The sequence below is a fragment of the Symsagittifera roscoffensis genome, chromosome 2, assembly GCF_963678635.1.
Source record: "Symsagittifera roscoffensis chromosome 2, txSymRosc1.1, whole genome shotgun sequence".
Lineage (NCBI taxonomy): Eukaryota > Metazoa > Xenacoelomorpha > Acoela > Convolutidae > Symsagittifera > Symsagittifera roscoffensis.
Window position 1 is genome coordinate 76,166,076 of NC_087063.1, and position 26,595 is coordinate 76,192,670.

At 34.9% G+C, this 26,595-nt stretch overlaps 1 protein-coding gene across 4 annotated transcripts in view; it reads left to right on the forward strand.

Moving 5' to 3' along the window:
- LOC134839223 (somatostatin receptor type 5-like) overlaps window positions 1–15,038 on the forward strand; it is a 38,103-nt gene extending 23,065 nt beyond the window's left edge. For all 4 annotated transcript variants that reach the window (XM_063854701.1, XM_063854703.1, XM_063854704.1 and 1 more), the window contains exon 3: window positions 13,533–15,038. In XM_063854701.1, the coding sequence (XP_063710771.1) occupies window positions 13,533–14,428 (896 nt within the window). In that variant the 3' untranslated portion in view covers window positions 14,429–15,038. The remainder of the gene's footprint in view (window positions 1–13,532) is intronic.
- The last annotated feature ends 11,557 nt before the right edge of the window (window positions 15,039–26,595 follow it).

A 26,595-nucleotide genomic window follows, 5' to 3' on the forward strand; every position in this document is an offset into this window, starting at 1 on the left:
GCCTAACCTGCATCGCCGGTGAAAATATCTAGCGTCAAATTGATTGAAACTGACAATTGAATCTTTTTTTATTCCCAATTTGAAAGAAATTTACATATTGATTAGAAAAGATTTTGTTAAGATGTGCATTGTGGGAATCTTTGTCTCTGCTTTTTTGGGAAGGAAAAAGTACTCTCACTAATACAACATTTTCTAGAACTATTGTTCCGACTTTTGTATCAAAATTAAATGATCCGATTTTCTAAGAAACGGAATAAACGAAAGTAACGGAATATTTTTACTCGGTGTGGTCTTCTTTCTTCAGACAAATTTCGACTTATTAACTAGCCATTTTTGACGGAATTTTTAAAAAATAATTCAAAAGGTTTTGTTGCCCTGAGCTCAAACTTGAATAGTTATATCAGTTGTGATCATTTTTTGGAAAGTTATTAGGTTTTACAGTTTGCCACTTGGGCCAATTTGGGACAATTAACGCGCGATATATTTCGCACTATTAACAGGTAAGCGAAGATTAAATCCGTCTTAGAAATCGTTCCAAATTGATTTAAGCTTATTTGCCATAAATGACGTGTTACTAGGAGCGAAAACTAACTGTTTGTTTTTTATATGGCTTGTGGTGCAATGATTTTTACAACAAACCTCAAATTGAAAAAAAAAATCATTTTTTTACATTAAATTTTTTCATGTTAGTACTGCTCCATATACTTTAAAAGGCGGTCGCCCTGGTGCGAGCAGTCTTGTATTATAATCTGAGAGTTGTTAAACTAAGAACAGATAAAGCGAAATAGATCTGATTTTTAATTGTTCCAATTTTCGAAGAAACTGGCTGAAATATTTATGCTCGGTGTGCTTTTTTTATTCAGTCATTTTCGCCGATCGAAATAATAGATTTCAACAAAATATTTTATACCGCATTGAAGATATCGACTTTTTGAGTTCAAATTTAAAAAGATATTCAGCCTTCGATTAATTTTTTGTAAAATTCTTGGGGTCTGAAAATTGCCAAATTGGCCATGTTCTGGACTAAATTATGCGCGCTTTGAAGAATTCATTCAAAATGCTGAGAGCGTAAGGCGAATTATTTATGCGTGGGGAGTTTTTCCACATAAAAATCGTTCCAAATTGAATGGAGGCTAGCTAATCGGTTGTATTAAATTCACACTTTGCTATTGTCCAAAATTTATAGGTTTTCAATATTTTCTTTTCCCAAAAACTATTTGACATGAATGAAGGGACAGTCGGAACATTCAGGGCTTTGCCTTGATATACGAGCAACCTTGTTTTTATTTTTATTAACAGTTGCCTTCGAATGATAATGCATGGGTTTTCAAGCTATTGTTTTATTGGACCTTTACTGGTAAAATTTTATTTGAAACTTTTTTAAAAGCAGCATATAAAACCAAGGCTAATACAGACATAAAAAAGAAAAGAGCAAATGAAATTCAGATTCAGCTGTTTGATATATAAAACCATTCTCAATCGCTTCGGGGGTACTGAGTAATTGGGACTACAATTGGTATTCGAACCAAGTCGGGGGTAGTAATCTATCATTTCTAATAAATTTGGTTGTTTTATAGAGCGATAGGCCAAAAAGCCGAAGCGCCAACATACCGAAAATAGGATTAACATTCCAACAAAGCCAAAAATTTATTTTTTTATGCAAAAATAACAACAGATTGTCATTGTTGTTATGCAATTGTTAGGTAATTCTGATGTAAGTTTGTTAATCTGATGACTGATGCAATTTCGGCTTCAAGATATGGCGGTTTGTAGACATGGCGGTTTGTGGATTATCCACCGCTTTCTAGACTTTGGGGGCTTTAATAACTTGGGTGTGCCAAGTAGATTTTTTTCATCTGCACACATATAAGTGAAATAATTTGGCAAATCGTGGAGACGAATCCACAGTTCATTAAAAATCCAATTTAAGGGGAAATTGAAGGAAATAATTATAATTCATGAGATAGGACAGAAAGCAATCAAAATGGCGCCATGTTGATGTTAGATTGAGTTTCGCATTTGTTTCACAAAATTGAAATGTCCAGCATTTCAAATTTCATGAGGTTAATTTGGATTCAATGTTGTTTTTTAGGCAATGAGTTTCAGGTAGCACGTATAGTACGAATCGATTTTAAAACTATGCGTTAGAAATTGTACTATAAAATTTAAAAATGATATTTAATTGGTTGGATTTGGCTCCCTCAACGCCATAAATTGTCCTTTTTACTTTTAAACAACCGCATAACTTGAAATTTTTTCATGACTCAAAAAATCTACAGAACTTAATAGCTGCCATTTTGTCTTCCCGAGCTGACAAATTTCACCAAAAATCTGGAGGATTTTTTGCGTAGTAAATTAACAGCCATGCTCGTTCACATCTCATTTTTGATGAAACTCAAAAGTTCAATTTAGTTAAGTTAGGTTAAGACACCCAAAATGAAGTAGAAATATACGGGCTGTTCAGCTCTTTAAGGATACCCGCGGTGCACCGACAAAAGAGCGCGTACCAAAAGAGCGCACTTTTAAGTACCAAAAGTACCAGTTTTAAGTACCTGCGCCCTGTGTAAAATTTACATGAAAATTGTTTTTGTTTATTTTTCTTGGATGAATATTGTTGCCTCACCTCAGGCAAGGAAATCAAAACGTTCTGCCCACATGAGAGTCAAAAACTTTAAAATAGAAAAACGAAAGTCTCTCTGGCTCTGAGAGTTTGAGGCTTTTTCGCTTATTTAAAGTTTCTTTTGCGCTAATCAAGAGAGCAGCTTAGAATATTTTCCAACATGCATATTCCCCTCTAATCATTGTAAGCTGGGGTTAACTTCGCATCTAAAAATATCATTTCTCTATTTTAAGGGAACCTTTTGGTATATAAGTTAATCCACTGAGACATATGAATGCCGCCGCTGATTTTTTGAAGACCGCCTGCAAACCGACACCTCGCTTGCAGATTTTAGATACAACATATAAATTCCATCATTTCCCCCAGTCTCTGTAAAACACTTTCGGAGAAACAAAAAGAGTTCAAACGATTTCAATCTTCTTTCAAAGTTTGATCAGATGCAAATGATCTATAAAGTGATTAACATTGCATCATTAAACTGACTGTACAGCTATCGCAGTTTTGAACCAGGTTTATGATCCAAACGCCCTTTTTGATGATGCTTCAATCATTTAAAAACCAGGAGTAATTTCAATAGAAAACGAGCAATAGAAAACAAAGTAAAACAAGACTGCTCTTATCAGGGCAAAGCCCTGAAAGTTCCGACTGCCTTTTTAAATTTATGGAGCAGTAATAACATAAACAACATAAAAAAATTAAATAAAATAAAATAAAATGAAAAATTTTTTTTTTCTAAAATTTGAAAGTTTTTCTATGAAAATCATTCCCCCACACGCCATATAAAGTACAAAACAATAGATTTCGCTCCTTTTAACAAATCAATTATGGCAAATAAGCTTCTTACAACCAATTTGGAACGATTTCTAAGAAGGATTAATTCTCCGCTTACGCGTTAATAGCTCGAATTATATCGCGCGTCAATTGTCCCAAATTGGTCAAAATGGCAATATTTAAACCCTCATAACTTTAGGAAAAATGATCACAGGTGAAATATCTTTTCAAATTTAAGCTCAAGACAACAATATCTTTCGAATGATATAGAAAATTTCCGTCAAAAATGGCTAGTTAAAAAGTCGAACTTTGTCTGAAGAAAAAAAAACCCACCCGAGCACAAATATTCCGTTACTTTCGTATCTAAAGTCGGAACAACAAGACTGCTCGTATCAGGGCGAAGCCCTGAATGTTCCGACTGCCTTTTAAGGTTTATGGAGCAGCAGTAATAACATAAAAAATTTAAAAAAAATAAAATAAAGTAAAATAAAATGAAAAATTTTTTTTTTCTAAAATTTGAAATTTTTTAAATAAAAATCATCCCCCACAAGCCATATAAAGTACAAAAAGATAGATTTCGTTTCTTGTAACAAATCAATTATGGCGAATAAGCTTCGTTCAACCAATTTGAAACGATTTATAAGACGGATTAAATCTCCGCTTACGCGTTAATAGCGCGAATTATGTCGCGCGTTAATTGTCCCAAATTGGTCAAAATGGCAATCTTTAAACCCTCATAACTTCACGAAAAATGATCACAGGTGAAATATCTTTTCAAATATAAGCTCAGGACAACAATAGCTTTCGAATGATATAAAAAAATTCCGTCAAAAATGGCTAGTTAAAAAGTCGAAATTTGTCTGAAGAAAAAAAAAACCCACACCGAGCACAAATATTCCGTTACTTTCGTATCGAAAGTCGGGACAACAAGACTGCTCGTATCAGGGCGAAGCCCTGAATGATCTGACTGCCTTCTAAGGTTCATGTACTAGTTTTCTATTCAAGTATTTGACGAGTGCTTCAAAAAATTGAAAAAAAAATATTTGAGATTTTTTAATGAAAAATTTCCCCACACGTTATTTAAAATGCAAATAGATTTATTTCGAATAGAGCAAGTTTTTAAATAGACCAAGACGCATACTTGAATCCAATTTTGAACGATTTCTACGAGAGATTCAATCACCGCTTACGCGTGAATACCACGAATTATATCGCGCAATAATTATCCCATATTGGCCAAATTGGGAATCTTTAAACTCTCATAAATGTACTAAAAATGATGATAGGTGAAATTTGTTTTTTAAATTTGAGCTCAAAACCTTCCGAATGTTAAAACAAATTGTCAAAAATTGTTAGCTGAAAGGTCAAAATTTGCCTGGAGAAATTACCCGAGCGCAAATTTTCCGTCGCTTTCTTTTTAAGTCGAACAAGAAGACTGCTTGTATCAGGGCAATGCCTTGAATGTTCCGACTAAATTTCAACCACTTTGGAGTAGTGTCGGCTGAAGCAAAAACAAAAAAGTATATAACAAAAAATGAAAATAATTTATTTTGTTTCAAACGGCCTTGAATGTTCCGTTCCTACTACTTTTCAAGCTTTTTGGAGCAGTGTCAGTTTGAGCAAAAACAATAAAAATATAACAAAATAAAATTATTTAAACTTTTTTTGTTTCAAAAACCATCACCCAACGCGCTATGTGAGTACAAGGGGATATATATTTTGCATGTGGCAAAGTTTTAAAGTTTTAAATTGACCAATTGACACGCTTCAATTGAATTGGGAACGGTTTCCAAAACAGGATGAATCTCCGCCTAAGTTGATAGAACAAAACCTATTGCGCCTATATTCCAAATATAAAACACAAGAAAACCCTTTAGAACAGAATTAATTTTTTGAAACTTGAATTGATTACATAGCAAAATGGAACTGAATGCTTAATTCAATTCAAAATTTATGTTTCATTTTGCAAAATATGGAAGCTAAACAAGAAAAAGAACAAGAAAAAAAACAAAAAATTCCAATTAACCCACTTCTTAATCAATTTTAGTATAAAAGGACTTTATGATGCGCTTCGAAAGAATTCAAGATGCATAATTACCATAACAAGTGCAAAAACCAAGATTTACTATGGTAATCCACGACTACGGTGATATATCCTTAGGATTTTTTACCTTAAGAAATATCCTTTAGAATAATTTATTCAAATTTCAAACTTTAGCTGACTTTGATGGTTACTATCCTCCTTGCCGAAAAAACAAATACCCAAAAATTTACATTGCTTTCTTTTAAATTTTGAAGAAATTTTTAAAAAATAATGTTGATTTTTTTTTACTTCCCACATTTGAATTGAAAAAAAAAAGAAATAGGATGATCTACTAAGATGAATTACAAAACGATTTTGATATCTAGTTAACGACCATTGCCAACCCTAGAGCTCTAGTATAACATACGATGGTTAAGCCAAATAATTGTAGACCAAGCTAGCATCACCCGTTTAATGACTTAGTTGGTGGTGTTAGTTTCCCGCAGTGACAAAACGAATTTGAAATAGACATTTTTACAGATAATTTACCATCTAAAAATCGATTTAAACCAGCCCATTTAAATACCTAAAATGAAAGCAAAAATAAATCGGTTTTTCTGCTTATCAAAATAATTTAAAACCTTGGTACTTTGCAAGGTAGTGAAATCCATCGAAATCAGAACAATATTTATTGGCCTTAATTTTTGCTTTGTTTTAAATCTTAGGAAAATTGTTGTACTCAAGAGCAATCTCTATAAAGGCTACAGAAAACCAATGTCAGTCAAGGAAAATGTAAGACTTCAAAATGATGAAATGAGGGAATCCATTTTGAGTTTTGCAAATCTAAGGGTTCCCGTTTAGATAGAAATTATAAATTGAAATAATGCAAAGTTTCTCGAAATGTTATTTATATTTTTACGTTCTGTGCAAAATTTTGTAGCGCAATCGACTGCCAATTAACATCAGTGGAATAAAAGTTGATCAAATTTGATTTTAAGGTTTTTTTCTGAATAAATCTAATCATTTTTATATCAATTCAATTCGATTCTTTTTAAATTTCACTGAATTGTTTGTATAAAAATGATGATAATCCAATTTTTTTCAGAAGGATTTGGTTCTTTATTGGAATTTTTAGACAATCACATTTAATATTTTGAGCGCTGTACCAAGCACTTTCAATTCAAATTAAGTTGCAAACGTTTTTTTAATCTATATATGGAAGAAGAAGTGCAATATTTGTAACAATTTTTGGACGAGCCATACGATATCCAGTATTGGCATTATGCGCTCAACATTTTGCAGCAGGCTTTCTTAAGCCGACTAAATCTATCAAATATTTGTGCAATCGAACACGTTAAACCTAAGAACAATCAGTTTTTCTTTTGACTTGTAGAAAATTAATTTTGAAAAAGTAATGTTGAATTTTCTATAAGTAGATCAAAATTGACCAACAAGAAAAAATGAAGTCGTAATTGAGCAAGCTTGACAAATCAGCTGAAGCAAGACTTGCAGAAAAGTTATTATTCAGTTTTTACCCTTATGATAGCAAGTGTATTGCAATTGGGTACTAGACTTTTTTCCTACCGTACACAACTTTGTTCACAGGACTTATTGCACTCATTGAACTGGTGGTACCTTAGTTCATACAAATTTCAAAATTTGTAGTCTCTCTTGCACGCTTGGCCTGGGGGTAACAAACACGCCTGCGACGATTAATGTCCAGGGTTCGAATCTGACCAGGACTAAGTTTTTTTCAAACGGTATTTCTTGCGGTTCAAAAAAAAATTCGGCCTACTATTTGTCGGCTTAATTTTTGTCGGCTTCCACATCTAAAGATCGTTAAATTTAGCTGTAAACATTTTAACAGCAGTAGTTTCTAGAATTTTGAAAACCCAGCCGAATCAAAATTTGGTTTTCACATTGGTTGTGATTTAACCAGCTCGATTTGTTAAACGTTCAATTTTTTTCTTCATTTTTTTTCGTCTTTTTTTATTGGTTTAAAGTTTTTCGGCCTAATTAATATCGACTTAGTGACCTCTTATTGGGTCGTTTCATCTGAAAAAAAGTATCTGCGCGTGTGTGTGCTCTGACGGGACTTGACATTTTTTAAGGTTTAGAATTTTTCTGATTTTATTTTTGGCATGAAAGGTTTGCTGCTCATGCTCTTTCGGCTTTGTTACCGCTTGGTAATTATAATTCAAGTCCAATCAATTATTCAGCGCATCTTCCTTAGAGATAAAACAACTGCTTGAGATGGTAAAGATTTGCGGTTAAAATCCGGCCGGGCCTTTTTTTGTAAACTGTTTGTTTGTTGCCAGCTTAGTTCGCTTCAGTTTGATTCCAAATGTTTTAACCCCATGCTTGAGACGACAAAATCTGGGAGTTTAATTCTAGTCGAGACTTGTTTTTCTTGCAATTTTTTTGGCTAATTTAGATTGTTGTCTATCAGCTTATTTTTGTCTGCTTAGTTCCCCAGAAACAATTGTTTTGAAAACTTGGCTTATATAAAGCTTTCTCAAAGCTTTTTGTAGAGTGTCTAATGGTGCAGGCTTTTTTGTTCCGGATATTTTGTGCGTTTGTTGCTAATTTTTGATTTTCATAACATTTATATTTGAATCGCAAGTGGTTGGAAGCTCAGCTTCGCCTCTGTGTTGAATTTGTTATTTATTAGGCTAACGACCTGTACATCTTCACTGAATTTTAAAAGATAGCGGTTATCAAACGGTGAAATGCATTAACGTTTACGATTATATTTATTTGCGATTACAGCTAATCTCGACTAACTTGTGATAATTTGATAACATTTAAGAAAATTGCTCATTTCAGGAAAGCCCTGATTGCTGTAAATAACCTTTGCGATATTTGAAAAAGTTCAAAAAACACAATAAAACAGAGAGGTATTGCAGGGTACTTCTATAGAAACGGTCAAAAAATCAAAATTTTAACTTTTACGAGTACCAGAGCTTTTTGTGTCAAAAATTCTAGGTGTAGTCGCGTATGCAAAAGAAATTACCACAACCCGTTTCTTGGTTTGCACCCAAAATCTCCGATATTTGAGGGTATTTTTTGGTAAAAATCATGAAACTGAGAAAGCAAACACTCAAAAAATGAAAAAAATGAATTTTCCGAGGACGTTAACTTTTCATGTAAAAAAAGTGCCAGTGACCGCTATTGCAGGAGAGTTTACCGCTACTCGTTTTCTCTGTTGAAATCTCAAACTCAATTTGGAAGGGAATCAATACGAGGCTAAACTGTGCACTGATTACTGAAAAAGTTTTGCGTCTGTATGTTCCTGATTCCTGTCTTTAAACATGTTCAAGTTTTGTCAGAATGATCAAAGAACACAAAAGGAGAACAAAGGGAGCCTTCTTGTTGTGGAATTCAATTACAATTCACAAAATACACAATTGGCCTCGTAGTAGTTTTCGAGAGAAATTTAAAAAACGTTCAAAAAATCTGAAATTAGATTATACCGAAAATAATCATTTTAAATGTTACAAAAAATCTGGTCGCAGCCGCTTATGGAGTAGATTTTCCATCCTGCTTTGTTCAATGAATACAAAAGCTCAGATTGGGTAGGTTTCTTTATGACAAAACGACTTAAAAAAACATTGGTCAAATATTCCCCCACAGACTTTTTCGATGGCTGTAGACAAAGGGGTAGAGCAAAAAGAGACCAGGGGAGTTTACAGGCACACGAAAATGTAGGCGGTCTTTCCATAGATACATTTTTTTGTAGGAAGGCTCTAGAGAAAAATACTTATTTGCAAAAACTGATGATAATTTCCAAAGCTTCTCAAAAAAAATAAAGAAGAAAAACCCAATCGATTTTACTTTTATAATACCTATTTTAGAACAGCAGGAGTTCTAGGCAAACAAGCCATGCAGAAAATCAAATAAGTTACAATCCTTACCCATTGGAAACAAGGCCGACAATCTTTGAGCAAACACCAGAAACAAAAACGGAATTTTTTTGTTGAAAAAATTCAAAATTTCTAAATCAAATGAAATCACACTGTAGTCACTAGTACTCACCAAAGAGTTTGGTTTAAATTCTCATAAAATCGAGCATGTCAGCTGAATAGCAGCATCATATGAATCACCGATTTTATTCAACTAGTTGTTAACCCGAAAACAGTCTACATTCCGATTTGATAACGCTTGCTAATCGCGAGCGTAATTATATTTTTAAAAGTAATTGTTTGATATTATATATCAATGAAATTTTTTTTTTGTGATGTTACAAACCTACTTTCTTGGCTAATGTTGAGCAGAAAGTGCTACATTTTCCCTCAAGCAACTATTTGGGCGGCCATTTAACTACTTTCAACTCAATTGGGGATAATTTGGCAGTGAGAGTATTTCCTCGAGTTAGTTTCGCACTGATAAAGCTTTGAATATTTTGCGCGTATTTTTTTTTTAGCTCAAACTAGCCAAATTAATCACAAGTAACTTTTTTTTCAAGTTTGTGCTGAAGGCGTCAATATTTTGGCGATACAAAAAAAGTTTCTTCGAAATACCAAAATTAACGTCGAATAAAGTCTGAATAAATTAACCAACCCAAGCGCATTCCCTCACTTCTATCAAAAGTTGAAACAAAAACAGGATTTTTCTCAAATTATTTGTAAGTTATTAGCTGTATTAATGTGTTCAATTAGCATATTAAAGTTGATTTTATAGGTGTGAGCGGCGAATCACATCGAAGCGAGGCAGTTTGAACATAGACCTAATGTCAGTTACGTGTTTATTGAGGTTTCTTAAACGTTTTGCAAATATTTGAGACATCTTAAATTTAAATGTAGTCTCGCTTTTTATGCGCATATGAAGAAAACAAGACTGCTCGTATCAGGGCCAAGCCTTGAATGTTCCGACTGCCTTTTAAGGTTTTATGGAGCAGTAATAACATTAACAACTGAATGTAATAAAATAAAATGATTTTTTTTTTAATTTGAATTTTTTTTATGAAAATCATCCCCCACACGCCATTTAAAGTACAAAAAGATATATTTAGCTCCTTGCTACAAATCAATTATGGCAAATAAGCTTCTTTACACCAATTTGGAACGATTTTAAGACGGATTAACTCTCAGCTTACGCGTTAATAGCGCGAAATATATCGCGCGTTTATTGTCCCAAATTGACCAAAATGGCAATCTTTAAACCCCCATAACTTTACGAAAAATGATCACAGGTAAAATATCTTTTCAAATTTAAGCTCAGGACAACAATAACTTTCGAATGATATAAAAAATTCCGTCAAAAATGGCTAGTTAAAAAGTTGAGATTTGTCTGAAGAAAAAAAACCCACCCCGAGCATAAATATTCCGTTACTTTCGTATCGAAAGTCGGAACAATAACTTTCGTTTTATCAATATGAGCGAGCTTGGATCGCACACTTTCAATTAAAATCTTCCATGAGAAATCGATAGAGCTAAGCTGACTCGCAATTGTACATAAATTAATCCCAAGCTAATTGCTAGAGAACTGGAAAAAACAACTGTGCAAAATGAATAAATTATTCATTGTTCCGACCATTGAACACAAGGAGAAACTACCCAAAATCATGTACTATAAATAATAGTCAAAAATGGTTTTATCCCCTCTACAACATGAAATGTGTCTCATGTATTGACAAGATACGAGAAAAAATTGTTCGTCGCAACAGTTCAGATTGTAAGTTTTAAGCTCACCGCAAACGCTACGCCTCAAATTTGATTTTTTTAAAAACTTTTTAATTGAGATCTAGTAACAGATTTGTTGCTCCGACTTTAAAAAAAAGACTGCTCGTATCAAGGCTATGCGCTGAATGTTCCGACTGCTTTTTAAGGTCTATGGAACAGTGATAACTTAAAAAAAATAATTGTAAAAAATAATCAAAAATGAGGTTTTTTTCTGAAAATCATTCCTCCGCATGCCATATAAAGTAGAAAGTGCTAGATTACGCTCCTAGGAACCACTAGTTATGGCAATTAAGCTTCTTTCAACCAATTTGGAATAATTTCTATGACGGATTAAATCCCCGCTTATTAAATTTTTCAGTCATGGTGTCGACTGCCCACTAATCGGTCAGATGTAGTTTTGGAGATATATTCCACCCACCCGCAAATATTCCACCCACATGGATATTTTCCACCCACACTCAATTTTTAGTGCAGTATGATACAGTTTGCGTTTGTTATTGCCATCCTTGAATCACTTAGCATTGCTTAATTCGAATTCGACTAATTTCTCAGCAGGCTTATTTGCCGCTAACGTTATGCCGATAACGCTTAATTTAATTATCCCAAATTGGCCAAACATGCAATTTTCAAAACTCCATATTTTCTTGAAGAAAAAAAAACGATTGCGGCAGATATCTATTTTTTTAAATTTGAACTTGTGGCCTTAATGCTTTCATGGTTTTGATGAACTACTTTCAGATGGCATAAAAAACACCGTTCATAGGCGCCTGGTTAAATTGCTTGAAGAAAAGGAAAAAAAAACTATAGCGAGCTTGTGGAGAGCCAATAGAGCTCGAAATTAAAATTGAGTAATTAAACAAAAAGTCAAAATTTTCGGCAAAATAAGGTTCGGCCAAATGACCCTCAGCAAAATGTTCAAAAATTTTAACCCCCCCGCACCGGAGTTCCATGGATAATAATCGATTATAATGGAAAAATGTTGTCTAAAATGTTGTCATTATAATCCATTATAATCCATTATAATCCATTATTGTGGCAAATTTAGACCACGTAATCGATTATGTGGTCATATAAATCGATTTTTTTGAAAAATAAAAATCCATTATAATCCATTATAATCGATTATAATCCATTATTTTTGTCACTGAAATCGATTATTTTTGCCAAAATAATCCATTATAATCCATTTAATTTTTAGAACTAAATTCGATTATTTTTGCAAAATATTGCAAAATCTGCGAGAAATTTGCAGAATTTATGCCATGTCTTTTACTACATGGCATGTCTCAACGTCATCCCCTCGCCCCCTCAAGCTTCCCCCTCCCCATCAGCGTAAGGGGTAGGGTAAACTGGGGGGGGTTTAAAAAAAACTGGGATAAAAAAACTTATGATTATTATCCATGGAACTCCGGTGGGGGAAGCTATGAAAATCTAATTCAAACCCCTGAAATTTTAGTTTTATTAGGATTTTGGTAAAAAAAAACAGTGAAATGAAGTGTTAGTTAAACTGCGATGAATTTAAAAAGTAGAGACAAAAAAATGTAAATTTTATTCTGAAATGTTACATTTTATGAAACGTAATTCGTAGCAACTGCACTAAACAGGAAATGAGATAATTTTGAACAAAATTGTAAATTTCAAGAATAACCCCTCGAAAAAATCCATTATAATTGATTATAATTGATTAAAAATGGATTATTTTGCCTCGAAAACAAGTTTCATTTTCTTTCAAAAATAATCGATTATAATCGATTATAATCGATTATATTCGGATTTTATTGATTAGAAAAATAGTTTCATTATTATCCATTTTTAATCGATTATAATCGATTATTATCGAAATTTATTGAGACAGACCACGAAAGTTCAATATAATCGATTATTATCCATGGAACTCCGGTGCGGGCCCCGTTTGTAAAGTTTAATCCAACTTAAAACAGATATATATATATATATATATATATATATATATATATATATATATATATTTGGATCTACTTAACAATCCCCCTTTTAGTACAAGGGAGAGTGCGATTGTTAAGTAGATGAAATCAGCAAACTTTCGACCAATCAGACTGCAGAAAAATTCGAAATTTAAAAACAACGCTCTAGTCTTAACTGACTGCTTTTATTTATAAGGGTGGCAAATCTTTAGTAGATACCATAGGGGGCGATTGTTAAGTAGATCCTTTTTTTGTGTAGCGGTGGTGAAGTGGTTACGTCTCCGCCTCTCAATCGAAAGGTCGGATGTTTGAGGCCCACCATGATCCGTGCTCGTTGCTTGAGGGTGACCAAAAAAATAGCATGTAGTTCTTAAACAGGGCCACAACAGCGGTTCGCCGTGATGAGCTGTACAGCTCTTGCGTTGGTCCTTTCCGCCGTGGATAAATGGTCTTAATCTTAATCTTCAATGCCATCAGTGTGTTCTGTATTCTAGGCTGCCAGCTGTACAACTCAATGGACGTAGCGTGTATGTCTTTTTCAGTCAATATTCTGGTCATCATGTCGTTCGAAAGATACATCATGATCAAACGACCCATGGAACGGCAGACTATCAAATTCTACAGGGCCATTCTAAAAAGCGCAGTCGCTTTTGTCATTGCCATCGTCATATCCGCTCCCATGTTTGTGATCAGCGAAAAAATCGTATTCCAAGTTGCAGCTCCTCCCGAACCCGCTACTAACCATTCGGAAATCGCAGAAGTTTCGGATAACGTTACCAACGAGACCGTCGAAATAGTGCGCTGTGTTGCGGGAATAAGCTACAGGTCCACGCAAAAATACTACGAAGCTGCGATATACTCGGCTATTTTTTTCGTCCCTGGGGGGTTGATTACGACCTGCTACGCGCTGCTGGTTAAGTCGTTCCGACGCAATGCTCAGTACTTCGGAACCAGTGGCTCGGCCCATAACCCGAACAACGGCGTGACCGAAATGCGAGTTCGGCAAATCAAACGACTATCACGAATGGTTTTGATCATCATCGCTTGTTTCATGTTCTGCTTTCTGCCTTTCGGCACTTTGAGACTGATTCAATTCGTTCACCCGGTTCGGACTCCGCCATGGTTATTTCACATGTTGATCACGATGACATACTTGAACGCATGTATGAACCCAATTCTGTACACATTCCTGAGTAACAGGTACCAAAACAGACTGAAGAATCTGAAGAATAGATGTCACGTGATTCTGGTCCGACTGCTGCCGTGTTTGGCCATGCCCCCTAATCATCATCAAAATCGAGGGTACCAATTGGGCCATAATTCTCACGCAGTGGCGCGTAAAAAACTGAGCGGCACAATGGCGCATAAAACTGCGGTCTCACAGCTGTAACTGCTGCGGCTTCATCGTTATAAATCAGTTATAATTTTCATCAAAAGTCTATAAAGTTTTATTTAATTATTTGTCACTCCATTATGAATTATTATTTTTAACAAAAATGCCAAATTATTCTTTGCGCTGTTTATGTTTTGTGTGTATTTTAGAAAGTATATCTGCTACTCTTAGTTATCACTTAACCCCCGTGTGCGCAGATTGCTCAGCCACCCCCCTTCCCCCAAACCAGACCCCCTATTTATCCGCCAGGTACTTTGCTTTGGATGTTGTTAGCTGATAATATTATATTACACCAATATTTTGTTATATCAAATACTTTTACTCAAATATATTCCCGTCAGCTCAAGCGAAAAATAAAATTTGTCAAAATCGATGTCAAAAGCCCAGTTACGAGTGTTCAATTTGGGTTGAAAAGGTTGTCTAAATTTAGTAATTTGTAGATTTAGTTTCCTTTTCAATGTGCTTTTAAGATCTAAATAAGGGTTTTCTGTGGTCGCTAAAAACTTCATCAGCAAAACAATTTTGATGAACTAGATGTTATTTTTAAATCTTGTTTGTCTTCTTCGCCCTTAATTGTCTAATTAGTCATTAGATAATCAAATTTTACCTGCGCTGATGAATTAGTAGATTGAATGTTTTTCTTGAATAAAATTTTGATCAAAAACGAATTCCAGTTCATGAAGTTCAGTAAATTGGTTTCAGCGGGGAATTGCTTTTTAATTGAAAACAAAAACATCGGTTGATTGAGTTGAAAATGCGCCAATCAATCATCCGTCTTCCATGCTTAAATTGAGCCCAAAAACCAACTGACCGACTTGAAACTAATTTACTATTAAGCGCGCTTCGCTCGCATAACGAATCCGTAATCCATCATTGTATAAACCTTTAGTTGGATTTTTGTGAGCGGGAGGAAACAACTCTAAAAAAGACTTTCGAGGTCTTCTCATTCATTACAGGGAACTTGTTTAGCTCCAACCTTCGACATCATTAACAAAGTTATACTAAATCAGTAAAGTTAACCAGTAAATAAGTTAGGTTAATCAGTAACAATTTTGGGAATGTTTTTTGGTCTCTATTGTACATATTGACAACAAAGCTCCGCCCTCATAACATTTTACTATTTTACATTTAACTATAGCTAGCCACAAAAAGAAGTCAAAAGCTAACTGCTTTTTTAACATTACGTTCAATTAAATTATGAGAATCATTTTGTCACAATTTCTCAATTTTTTTTCAAATGCAAACCATTAACTGCTTCTGAGTAATCATCGAACGATACATCTGTTAAGACATGAAAGAGACCATTTTGAGAGACACGTGTAATTGCAAGATCAAGTGATGTTGAAAATGACTTTGATCCTTAGACTGCTGTTGTCTCAAGGTCAAGGTATGACTCAAAAGGTCTTCTCAAGACTGTCTTATGATTCAGATTCGCATGTTTTTATTTTTCAAGGTTGGGCTTAAAAAACTTGGTTTTTAATTTTGATTTTTGTTTGAAAACATAACTGATTTTGTTTGAGTAAAGAAAGGCAAATGGCGATGAGTGTTATTTGTTCAAATAAAAAACTGAAAAAGACTTCTTCTTCGTAAAACTTGTGCTGGGTGTTTGATTAAGATCTTTAGATAATTACATGAGTCGATTGGAAAAGTGCCGCAATTTTTAGTGGCAAGATTACGTCACTTAAAATTTCATTTGCCATATGCAAGAACACCGACTGTTTCTGTAATTAAAAGAAAATGGTTTTTCACTCCCATGGCCTCCGGGGAAATTAAAGCTACTCTTGTCCAATTAAAAAAGTATTTTCTTAATCTTTTCCATCAATCTAAAGGTGTAACAGTTAATCAGATACTAAATAGCATGAACCAGGTAGAATTTGGTGGTCCTTTTTAGTCAACTAACCCGGGCTCGGACTTCAAATTGGAGGCTAACTATTTAAGGTTGAACTAGAGCTCACTTAACCTTGAGCCGATAACAGAAAGTCCTCAGATAAAGCTACTTCGCAGAAAAAGTTCAGATAAAAAGTAAAAGTTACTCGATGTGCATAGAGTAGGTTTTGCATGAAGCTCGTCTTCCTTCGCCAGTTCGATAGCTCGATGCTCAACTTAATCAATACTCGTTTTTTGAGCCTGATGCTTGAATTATAGGCATAGTTTCATAGCCGCGGCCGAAAAACGGATTCGGCCGCGGCTACGGATTCGGATGCGGCTAGCCCATGATGGGCCTCAGACGATGACTTAAAAAGATTGAGTATTTTTTACAAAATGGATAACTCAATTTTGACTCGAGCACGACATTTTAATGAAACGTTTTTTAGGTTCGAAAATTTAGCTTGATAGGCTACAAATAGCAGAAAGGGATTGAAAAACGATTTTTTTGTTCCCCTCGAGTCATTTTTCAACTGATTTCCAACAACCACTTGTCACAGAAGCTGGATCTTTTTGATTTCAACGAGCAAATGAAGAAATTTTCTCTCTACGTATTTGTTTTTTCGTTTTCTCCTAAACTAATTTCGCTTTAGGATTGAATTTTTGACTGATTCAAGATTAAACTATTTATAAGGCTTTTGTTGAATCAAAATTTGAAAATCTTGTTTCGAAGGCGCGAAAAAACTAGTTAACTCCAGAAAACCAAGCACCTCTCTCATAGAAATGAGAAAGGAAATTTGAGACAGGATTGATATCCACTCGAACATTGATTGGTACTCGAAAAAGTTTACACAAACAATTAGTAAAAATAGGCTACCAGGATATGAGCATAAGCGGCTAATAGGGTATCAGTTACGCTCAATAGGGTATCAGTTATTACTTTAAAAGCAGTCATAACTTTGCTTGGAGGGTTTAACGATGAATTGATCTCTCTTCTCCCCCCAGCCATTGAAAAACCCGAGGAGGACAAACTAGAAACGAGCAACACTGACAAGCTGCAAACGAGCAACTACCACATCTTGAGACCTGAAAAACAAAACTGCAAAACAAAAACACAACAGAATTATGAACACAGACGGTTCTACACAAAAACACAAAATAGCACCACATCTTCCACGGAGATACACAGCAAAGGACAACTTGGTTAGCAACCGTGACATCAAATGACACAACTCGACGCGTGTGTATCATGCCTTCTAAAGCTGTTTCAGAAACAGTCTTGCGCGCAAAGACGAAAGTACTAAACAAGGACATCTCGGAACAAAAAAAAACATTTTGACGAAGGTTTGACCACGACTAACTGGATGACGCAAAACAACAACAACAACAACAACAAGAGACATCCATGAGCTTATCAGTTCTCGACAAAAAAACATATGAACTATTTGCAACACTTGAAATGGAAGTTCATGACGACTTCACCGATATACCCTCAAACCACAATATCTCATTCAGAAAACTGAAGAAGGAGTCAAACTCTATTCTGAATGAGGAAACGGGAAAACAGCAACGGAAAAGGTTAGAACGGAAAAAAGTGCTACCTTATCTGTGCAAACAAGCTGCAGTATTACAAGCAAAGGTCACTTGATTCAGGAAGACGACTTGACAAAATTTTCCAACTGAAATTTACAGTCAGTAGAAAACACAAGGCAACGCAGACGACGGAGAAGATTTTTTTGATACAAAAATGCGGTGTCAGCAACAAAACTAAATGAAAAAAATGACCAAATAATTAGCACGAATGGGATCGCTGACAACAGAGGCTTGAATTCATTGGGCGAATAGTAAGCCATCAGTTTTCAAAACAAACCTGGGCAAACTCTGACGTTTTAATTTCTTTGATGCACTGCCAGAATCAACTTGGATGAATTTGATGGAGACCCAGCGAATAGAACCGATTGGTATAGTCGACTTATTTTTTTCATCGGAGAAACACCATCAGGCAAAGCTGAAAAAATTGCCCAACTGCAAGGACTTGTCAAAAAATTAAACTATAAGGATGTAAATGGAATTTAAATAGTAGGAAAGTTGCGACGAAGTTTTGTCCATCCGCCTGCTATTGTTAGCAGCTTCATTAATAGTCTGATTCGGCTTTCGAAAACTCTCCCAGGCAAGTCCGAAACCTTGATAGTGTTCGCTCATATTATTACAGCCATGACATGCACACTTGAAAAACTGGAATTTTCTTCCGATCTGCAACCGACGATTATACTGAAACATGCTACTGAAAAATGATAGTACAACGAGCACGTGAAATAGAATCAGTTTCTTTTTCAACAGGATTTTGAAATTCCAGTAAAACGGCATACCGATAAAACGACAGACCAGCAGAAACGAGGATGGTATCAGACTGGCAAACAGATATGAATCAAAGAACGCATCCAACTCCAATATTACTGGTGCCAACGACAAATTTTCTGATTTCTTTAACTACGGACATCAGGCGGTAATGCACTGCCCAAAACTCAGCTCCAATTCACCTGATGATCGCTGGACGGCAGCTCACTGACTGAAGACTTGCATCATCAGTTTCAAGTCTTGGTACAGATCCAGTAAGTGTGTGTCAAAATTAAATTGCCGTTCTCCGGGTTGCAACATGCGACATCATTCACTTTTTCACGAAGCTAAATTCAAAACCCTGTGCATTTCAAACTAACAATCATCTACGTAAACGAAAGATGCTATTCAATACCGTTGAGACTCAACAAATGGTTTCAAAAATTACTGAGAAGAAAACCGAGGCCATGGAGTATCTATTCTACATTGGCACAGTGGTTCTTCAATATTAGGGGCACGAAGTCCGTACCGGAGCATTTTTGGACCCTGGAATTACGCTAACTATGATTTTGTGCAAAATAGCAAACAAATTGAAGATTGGAAAATTGGAGTGACAACAAATTTGTCTTCAGGCGGCCAATGGCTCAGATGTGAAAACTTTTTAGACAACAACTGCATAGAGATCAGGCGCAGGCGGGAATGAATCGTTGACTGGAAAAACGTTTTTGTCTGGTGGATCAAATTTTCTTATCAACACTTCAACAGCATCCAAGCAAAATAATGTAGCAGTACAAACACCTGGAAAAAAAACACACCAAAACTAGACACGAAAAAAAACCATACTCATTGGACCAGACAATTTCATTTCTATCACCCTACTGCAAAAAAATTGGACCTGCAAATACGCCAAGTGCGCTTAAGTTCAAACTCGGATTGGTTCGCTCTGGACCCCATACAACTATGTGGAACACCATAATTGGATACATCATTTCACAATGTTTTTTGAGACATGTCTGGACCGGACAACAGCAGCTTTTACGAAGTAACTCCTAGGTGGAATGCAGAATCAGATTTAATATACACAGAGAAACCTGAATCAGTGGAAGTCAAAATGAGCAAACGCTATTCTACGGGAAACGACTACTTGACGGAAGATACTAGACGGGACCTCTATGGGCAAAGGCCTCGCACTTACCAAACAAGCAACAATTGGCTCGGAAACATCTACGACAATTTTAGCGAGATTTCAAAGGGAGCAAAAAGTGTACAGCAAAAACACGAAGGCACTCAAAGCGATCTACAAAAATGCTATTTACGAAAAGTGCTGGAGAATAAAGAAGTCGATACCGAATGGTTTGTTTCACCTCACGGATTTATGATTCTAAACGAACCTGATAAAATCAGACTAACTAGCAACGCTTAAGTACCATTCGGAGGCGGTTGCTTAAGCGACAAGCTACTAGCGTGACCAGATCTACTGGGTGGCTTGCTACGGATCATTTTTCTTTTCCGTATTTCTTTAGTGGCTAAACACGCACAGAACAAAATAAAGAAGTCAATACCGAATGGTTTATGTCACATTACGGATTTGTGAATCTAAGTGAACCTGATAAAATCAGACTCACTAGCAACGCTGAAGTACCATTCGGAGGCAATGGATTAAGCGACAAGCTACTGGGTGGCATGCTAAGGATCATTTTTCTTTTCGTATTTCTGCAGTGGCTAAACAGGCAGGCATAGCAGGAAGGTTCATGCGAGTCAGCGTTAGACAGTCGGTGAGGAGTTTTCTTCGTTTTTTTTTCTGGAGAAGTCCTAATTTTGCAAGTACTGACGTTTACAAAAAGCAACGGCATGCTTTTGAAGCACGAAATTTACCTGCTTGCGCTCATTTCGCTTCACAACAGACTGCCAAAGTTAACACCGGTTCAAGAAAACCATACATTAAAAAAAGGAGAGGAAATTTTTTTTTGTATGAGCGACCTACTCCTGACACTGGAAGCGGTTGTTGAAGCAGGAAAGCTGGAAACGCAGCTAAAAGAAACATTGAGCAGAGGATGCTTCAACGTGACAAAATAGTGCAGCAGCAGCCGCAGATTGTGAGATAGAAGAGCAGATGACACACTTGTCCAACCTTTGACAGAAATGTTTGAAGGCAATTTCAATCGACGAGTGTTAGGCTTCCATTGGAACCTGGAATTTGACGAAATTTCAATTCAGCCAAAAAACGGAAACCAAAAGCACAAAAAGATGCGGACAGAAAAAAATTCTTGTCACGTGTTTCTAGGTTCTACGATCATTGGGACTGATTTCACCAATCCTTATAAGAGCTAAATTCGTTCTAAAACTTATATGGATATCAGCGTAACAATGGAACCATCCTCGGGTGAAGCAGGACAGCAAAAAAATTCGAGATTGTTATACAGGCTTAAACAGAAGAAAAATCAATGACATGTGCTTTCAAAACAAGAAAACTGCAACAAGAAAACTGATGACAGAAGTTAACGGAAAAATGGAACAGTGTTAGGCTCATCTTTTCAAGGAACATAAGCTAATAATTGTGAAAACAAACACATAAAGGGAAAATGAAAACAGTATTGAAAACAAACAAAAATTGGTAATTTTGGCCGGTAGGTAGGGTAATTGAGGTACCTTAAGAGAGGGATGGTATTGCAAGACTGTGTTTGCTTAAAACAAATAAAGGAACCTTTCGAAACCGGTGGTCAGACTCAGTCTCATCGAGAAGAAATTTAAAGCTTCAGCCGAACAAAGGATCTCTTCTTCTCTACTGGGTAAGAATAAAAATGTCAAAAAAATAAAGGTAAAGCTAAAGTTACGCCGTAATGAAAAAGGCAACAAAAAATATTGATTAACAGCTGAGGAAGACGGTACAACGAAATTGAAAAAACAAAATAATCAAAAAATGAGCAGAAAAACAAAAAACAGCAGACAGGGGTTCAATTATACAGAGAGAAAAAACGCTACCGGTACGAAAAGCGACGAGGGGTAAAATGAAATGCAACAATACAGTGGCAATCACGATAAAGGGTATCAAAGAGTTCATTAGTTTGGAGACATCTCGAGAGGGGTACAAGGTGAGATGCAAACAGTCGCACTAGAAATCTTCAAGTATAAAATGTTATTTATGAGAAGACGTGGCAAAAATTGGTAAACCTGGAAAAAAAACTACAATCATTTTTGGGTAGAAATGGACTAAACAATGGTAATTTTGGGCTCAATTGGTAGTTTCAGACAAGATAGTGGCAATCGGGCAGCGCACACCACGGATAAATTGGGCATACGAGAAATTTGTGTACTGCATTGGTTACAAGAACCAGATCAATTCTTGTTTTTGGCAACAAAAACTCCAAACTTTTCTTAACAGTTGGAGAGGGTTTTTTGAACAAATCGATTTTGAAAACTACCCTTTCCCCGCACAATTTTTTTTTCAAAAACCAATAAAACATTTTCTTTAAAAGATAAACACTTCGGCTTTTTTTTTCCCCACCAGCAAAATTTTACTAGTAAAAATTGTTGCCTGCATTACCTTACGACGCCAAACTGTACACTTTGTAATTTATAATTCTCTATAAATTTCAAAAGTTTTGCTCCAAAACAGAAAAAAAGTGTGCACCGAATTGTTTCTAGTTTCCATATTTTTTGTTTTTGCTGTTTGAAACTAAAATTAAATCTTAGGCAGCTGTGACATTCATAGTATGTTAGACAATATAAACGCAATTGTTTTTAGAAAATTGACAAAAAAAAACAAAATAAAATCAAAAAATTTCAAAAGTTTTTTTTTCAAATTTTCTTTGCAGAAAATTTTCCAAAGTTTTTGAAATTTTTGGGTTTTTTGATTGAGCTAAATACTCCAAAAACTAATTTTACTTATTCGAAGTTAGTTTTTCAGGGCTTAAATTTTGCATAATTAAGCTGTTGTATGCCTGATCGCTCGCTTATAATTTCGAGTTTGTTGATGACATATTTGTCTTGGTTGGGTGAGCAGTTGGTTAAGTAGTGAGCTAAACACAAAGTTGTTTCAATTTGCTTGAAAATAACTCCCTTGTTCGCCAAACTACAATTTCAAGCGCTCCACCGCTTTCTCTTCTACAAAAGTATTCAATTTTTCATTTAAACACATTTGATAATCCCATTTGATACTGATTGTCAGGCGGTTTGTTTGGTTTTAAAATTTTAATCATTTTTGTTTTCAATTTCTGGAAAAAGGTTTTCTTCTCATTTCCACCTATAAATTAAAACAAAGAATCGAATACAGTTTATAAGTTTTTTAACGTGAAAATTTCTATTGGTTTAGTTAAACTTTTAATTAAAAGTCAATCAATGTTTCGGTATTTTTTTCCGACGCCCCACTCCCCTCCCCTTCAAGCAAAATCTATATCCGGGTCGGATATGCCCTTCAAATATTTGACCCCTTCAAAGATGCCCTTCAAAGATCGCAGCGCAAAGGGCCCCCTTTGGTACTGTTTCGCGACCTTTCCAGTTTTGACTGATTGCAGTTTAAATTTTTCTATTTCTATGAGCGCTTTTGGCGCTAATAATATATAATAATTTTAAGGGGGAATCGCGCACCTAAAAAAATGCTTTTTTTTGGTCAAAACTCTTTAAAAAAATCCTCCAACGTCTTTCGGTCTGTTTTAGTTCCCAAAAAATAGCCTGCCGCGCAGAAAACTTGGTAAAAAAACCATTTTACAAATTAACCATGTTATAAGAAATTTGCTCCTTTACAAAAACTCAATGTTTCGCGATTTGAAACGCTGTCACTTATAATGTATTTTATTCAAGTTTTATGTTTTAACCATTACGAGAAATGGTTGAATGCTAAAAGTCTACGTAAAAATTGCAAAATTTCTATCAAAATCTCAGATTTTTTGATTTTTTGTTTGCGTATTTGCATTAATCCCGTCAGTTTTGAAACCCGTCAGTTTTGAAAAGGAAAGTTGAAACCTTCCAGACAATGTATCTGATTTTATGTATCTGATTTTAGCCAAAAAAAAATGCTTATCGCACAATTTCATTGATGGAAAAAATGGTTGTCGTACAATTTCGTTAATGGAAACAATGCTTGTCGTGCTATTATCGTACAATTTTTTATTCTATGGAATTCTACGAAATTGTACGATAAGCATTTTTTCCATAAACGAAAATTGTACTATAAGCATTTTTGTCAACCCGGGTAGTTCTATACTTGACCAGTTTAGCTGTTTTTCAGGTGATGGTTAAACTTTAGGGGTCTTCAAAACATAACAGGGCATGGGGTTTGTAGGTGAACTTTAAGTAAAGCGTTCGTTATATTGATTGCTTTTTAATTTTTAGGTAAGTATTGACTAAGTACAGATTTGACCCTCTAAAATTTCACAAAAATTTTTATCCTTTAAGAGTTTGTAAAAAATTGGTTTCCCTTTATGTTGAACCCACTTGGTAAACATTTGACTTAACGGAAAAACAAGAGTTTTTAAGATTCTTGACGCCGTTTTGTTTCCTCCTTGATACGTTCATTTGCCAGATTTCTAGTTTTCCTTTGTTTGATTGCAAAAAAGGTTTCAATAGGTTTTATTTTGGTTTCAATTAACTGATGGTATTAAGCTTAATTTTTCTTGCAAGAATATTTTAGACTTTTACATCTGTAACTGAGTACAATAGTGGCTTTAGGAGGAAAAAGGGACTCTAATTCAGAAATTTGACCCCCTAGCCACTTCAAGGGTCCCCCTTTCGTACTAATTAACGACATCAGTTTTCGGCCAATCAACCCTGAATTCAAAAGCGCTTTCTTATTGGTGCGCATACTAATTTTGAATAAGGAGTGCAAGCCAAAAATTCTGAAATTTGGGTCAAACTGTCCAACAAAGGCCCTAAAAACTTGCAAGCGGCACCAAAAAATTGGTCCAACTGGAATCCAATTAATATCTTTTAAAAATTCATCCATTTATTATAAAGAATTCATCAAAACTACCTAATAAACTCTTGGGGACAGTCGGAAAGCTCGGGTTTTGCCCTGACACGAGTAGTCTCGTTGTTTGAAGAAAGTGACGGAAAATTTGTGCTCGGTGTCGTTTTTTTTCTTCAAAACTTTTTATTTTTTTTCGGACAAAAACAACGCTAATAATTGATTTTTTTTTGCACTTTGGTATCAATTTTTGAACAGTTATAGGGTTTTGAAATTTTAGCAAATTTGTGACAATTAACGCGCAAGATATTTCGTGTTTGTAACGCGTAAGCAGGTTTTTGATCCGTTCGTTTTAAATTAAATTTGAATTGCAGTAAGATATTTGGTAATTAAAATTATTATTAGAGGCTAAAAAGATCACTTTGAAAGACACATAGCGTGTCTTTCATCTTTTTTGAAATTTTTTTAATCATTGTTTTCAAACACGGTTCCAAAGACATGAAAGAGCATTCGAATTTTTTACGGCTACGCTTCGAAAAAAAAAGAATTATATATCGCCTTGAGAAGATATTTTCAAAATTTAAATCACATTAAAAAATCAATATTTGCTCACTCGTGGAGTTGATCCCTGAATCTATGTGGATCTTGTCGGATGAGCACATCATTGCTCAACCGTGATCACAGTCTGAATTACCTGCTCGTTTCTTAAAGTTTAACCCGAATGATTTAACGTGACGAGTTAACTACAAAACAATTTCAAATTGAATTGAAGCAAGCTAATATGTCTTAACAATTTCATGCAAGATTCAAACTTAAACGTTCAAGGTTAGACATAATCAATCTAAAACTCAATGCTTGTCAAATTTAATTAAGCCCGCTAAAGGGTAGACGGAACATTCAGAGTTTTGTCCGTATACGAACAAATTTGTTCAATTTGTGAAAGCTTTTTTCCATGAGTTTGATTATGAACAAGACCAATTGTAAAAGGGAGAATCCCTCCTGGGAGTTCCAACTGCCGTTTAAAGTTAATGAAAGAGTCTTGTCAGATCTTGACAAAAATATTAGTAAATGAATTCAAATATGTTTATTTTTTTTTCATTTTTGATGTTCAATTTATCCCCTGCACAAATTCAAATAAAATAACATATTTTGAGTCTGGTAACGCATAGAACAGGAAACAATTGCTCGTTTTAATTCAATTTGGAAAAATTTATTTCAACGATTTGGCTCAAAAAATACAAAGTTTATGGCAAACCTTGAGAAAAAACCAACCCAAGCAAAAAAAGTTGGTCAATTTCTTTGGAAATTGTGGTCTCTTTACCTGTTCCGCCCCTTATTTTCTAATTTTGCAATTTTGTTACTTCAAATGTTTAAATGCAGAGAACAAAACACTGACCGCACTGATTGGTTTGGTTATAACAAATAGGGTTCATTTTTTTATTAGCCTAGTACTGAGCAGATATACAGCTGATCATTTTTTTTCTGGAGCTTTTTTTTGTTTGTTTTCTGGTCTGGATAAAGTTCTGGAAAAAAAATCATTCAAAAAATTGAATAACTTGCCATTCAATCCATTTTAATCCGCCCCCTCAAAATTACCCCCTCGCAAACAATTACTCCCAAAAACTCTTCCCCACCAGAAACTTCTCACCCATCAAAACCTCTCCACCACTAAGCACTCCTCATCCACCCTCCCCAACCCAGGGAAAGAAGGAAGGACCTAATTTAGAGAAGGATTATAACAAAAAGAAATTGAAATAGATTAAAATATCGATGATTTTTGACCGACTATTATCGATTATTTTTGATTGTTACAGAGACTGACAATGAAAATCCGGTACAACCGAAACCATGGTGCGGGTTATTTTACACAATGAAAGTATATGAACTGTGTAAAACGGAAAATTTTTGTCATTTGTGATTCGATAGGTAGCAAGTATGTTAATCAGATTTTTCGAATAATTTTTCGCGTATTTGCTTACAATTATTAAAATCAGTATTTTTTTTGGCCCTAATGTGCTTCCTGCAAATCGCAGAGGCGCTATCAGTAGGCCTTAACAGT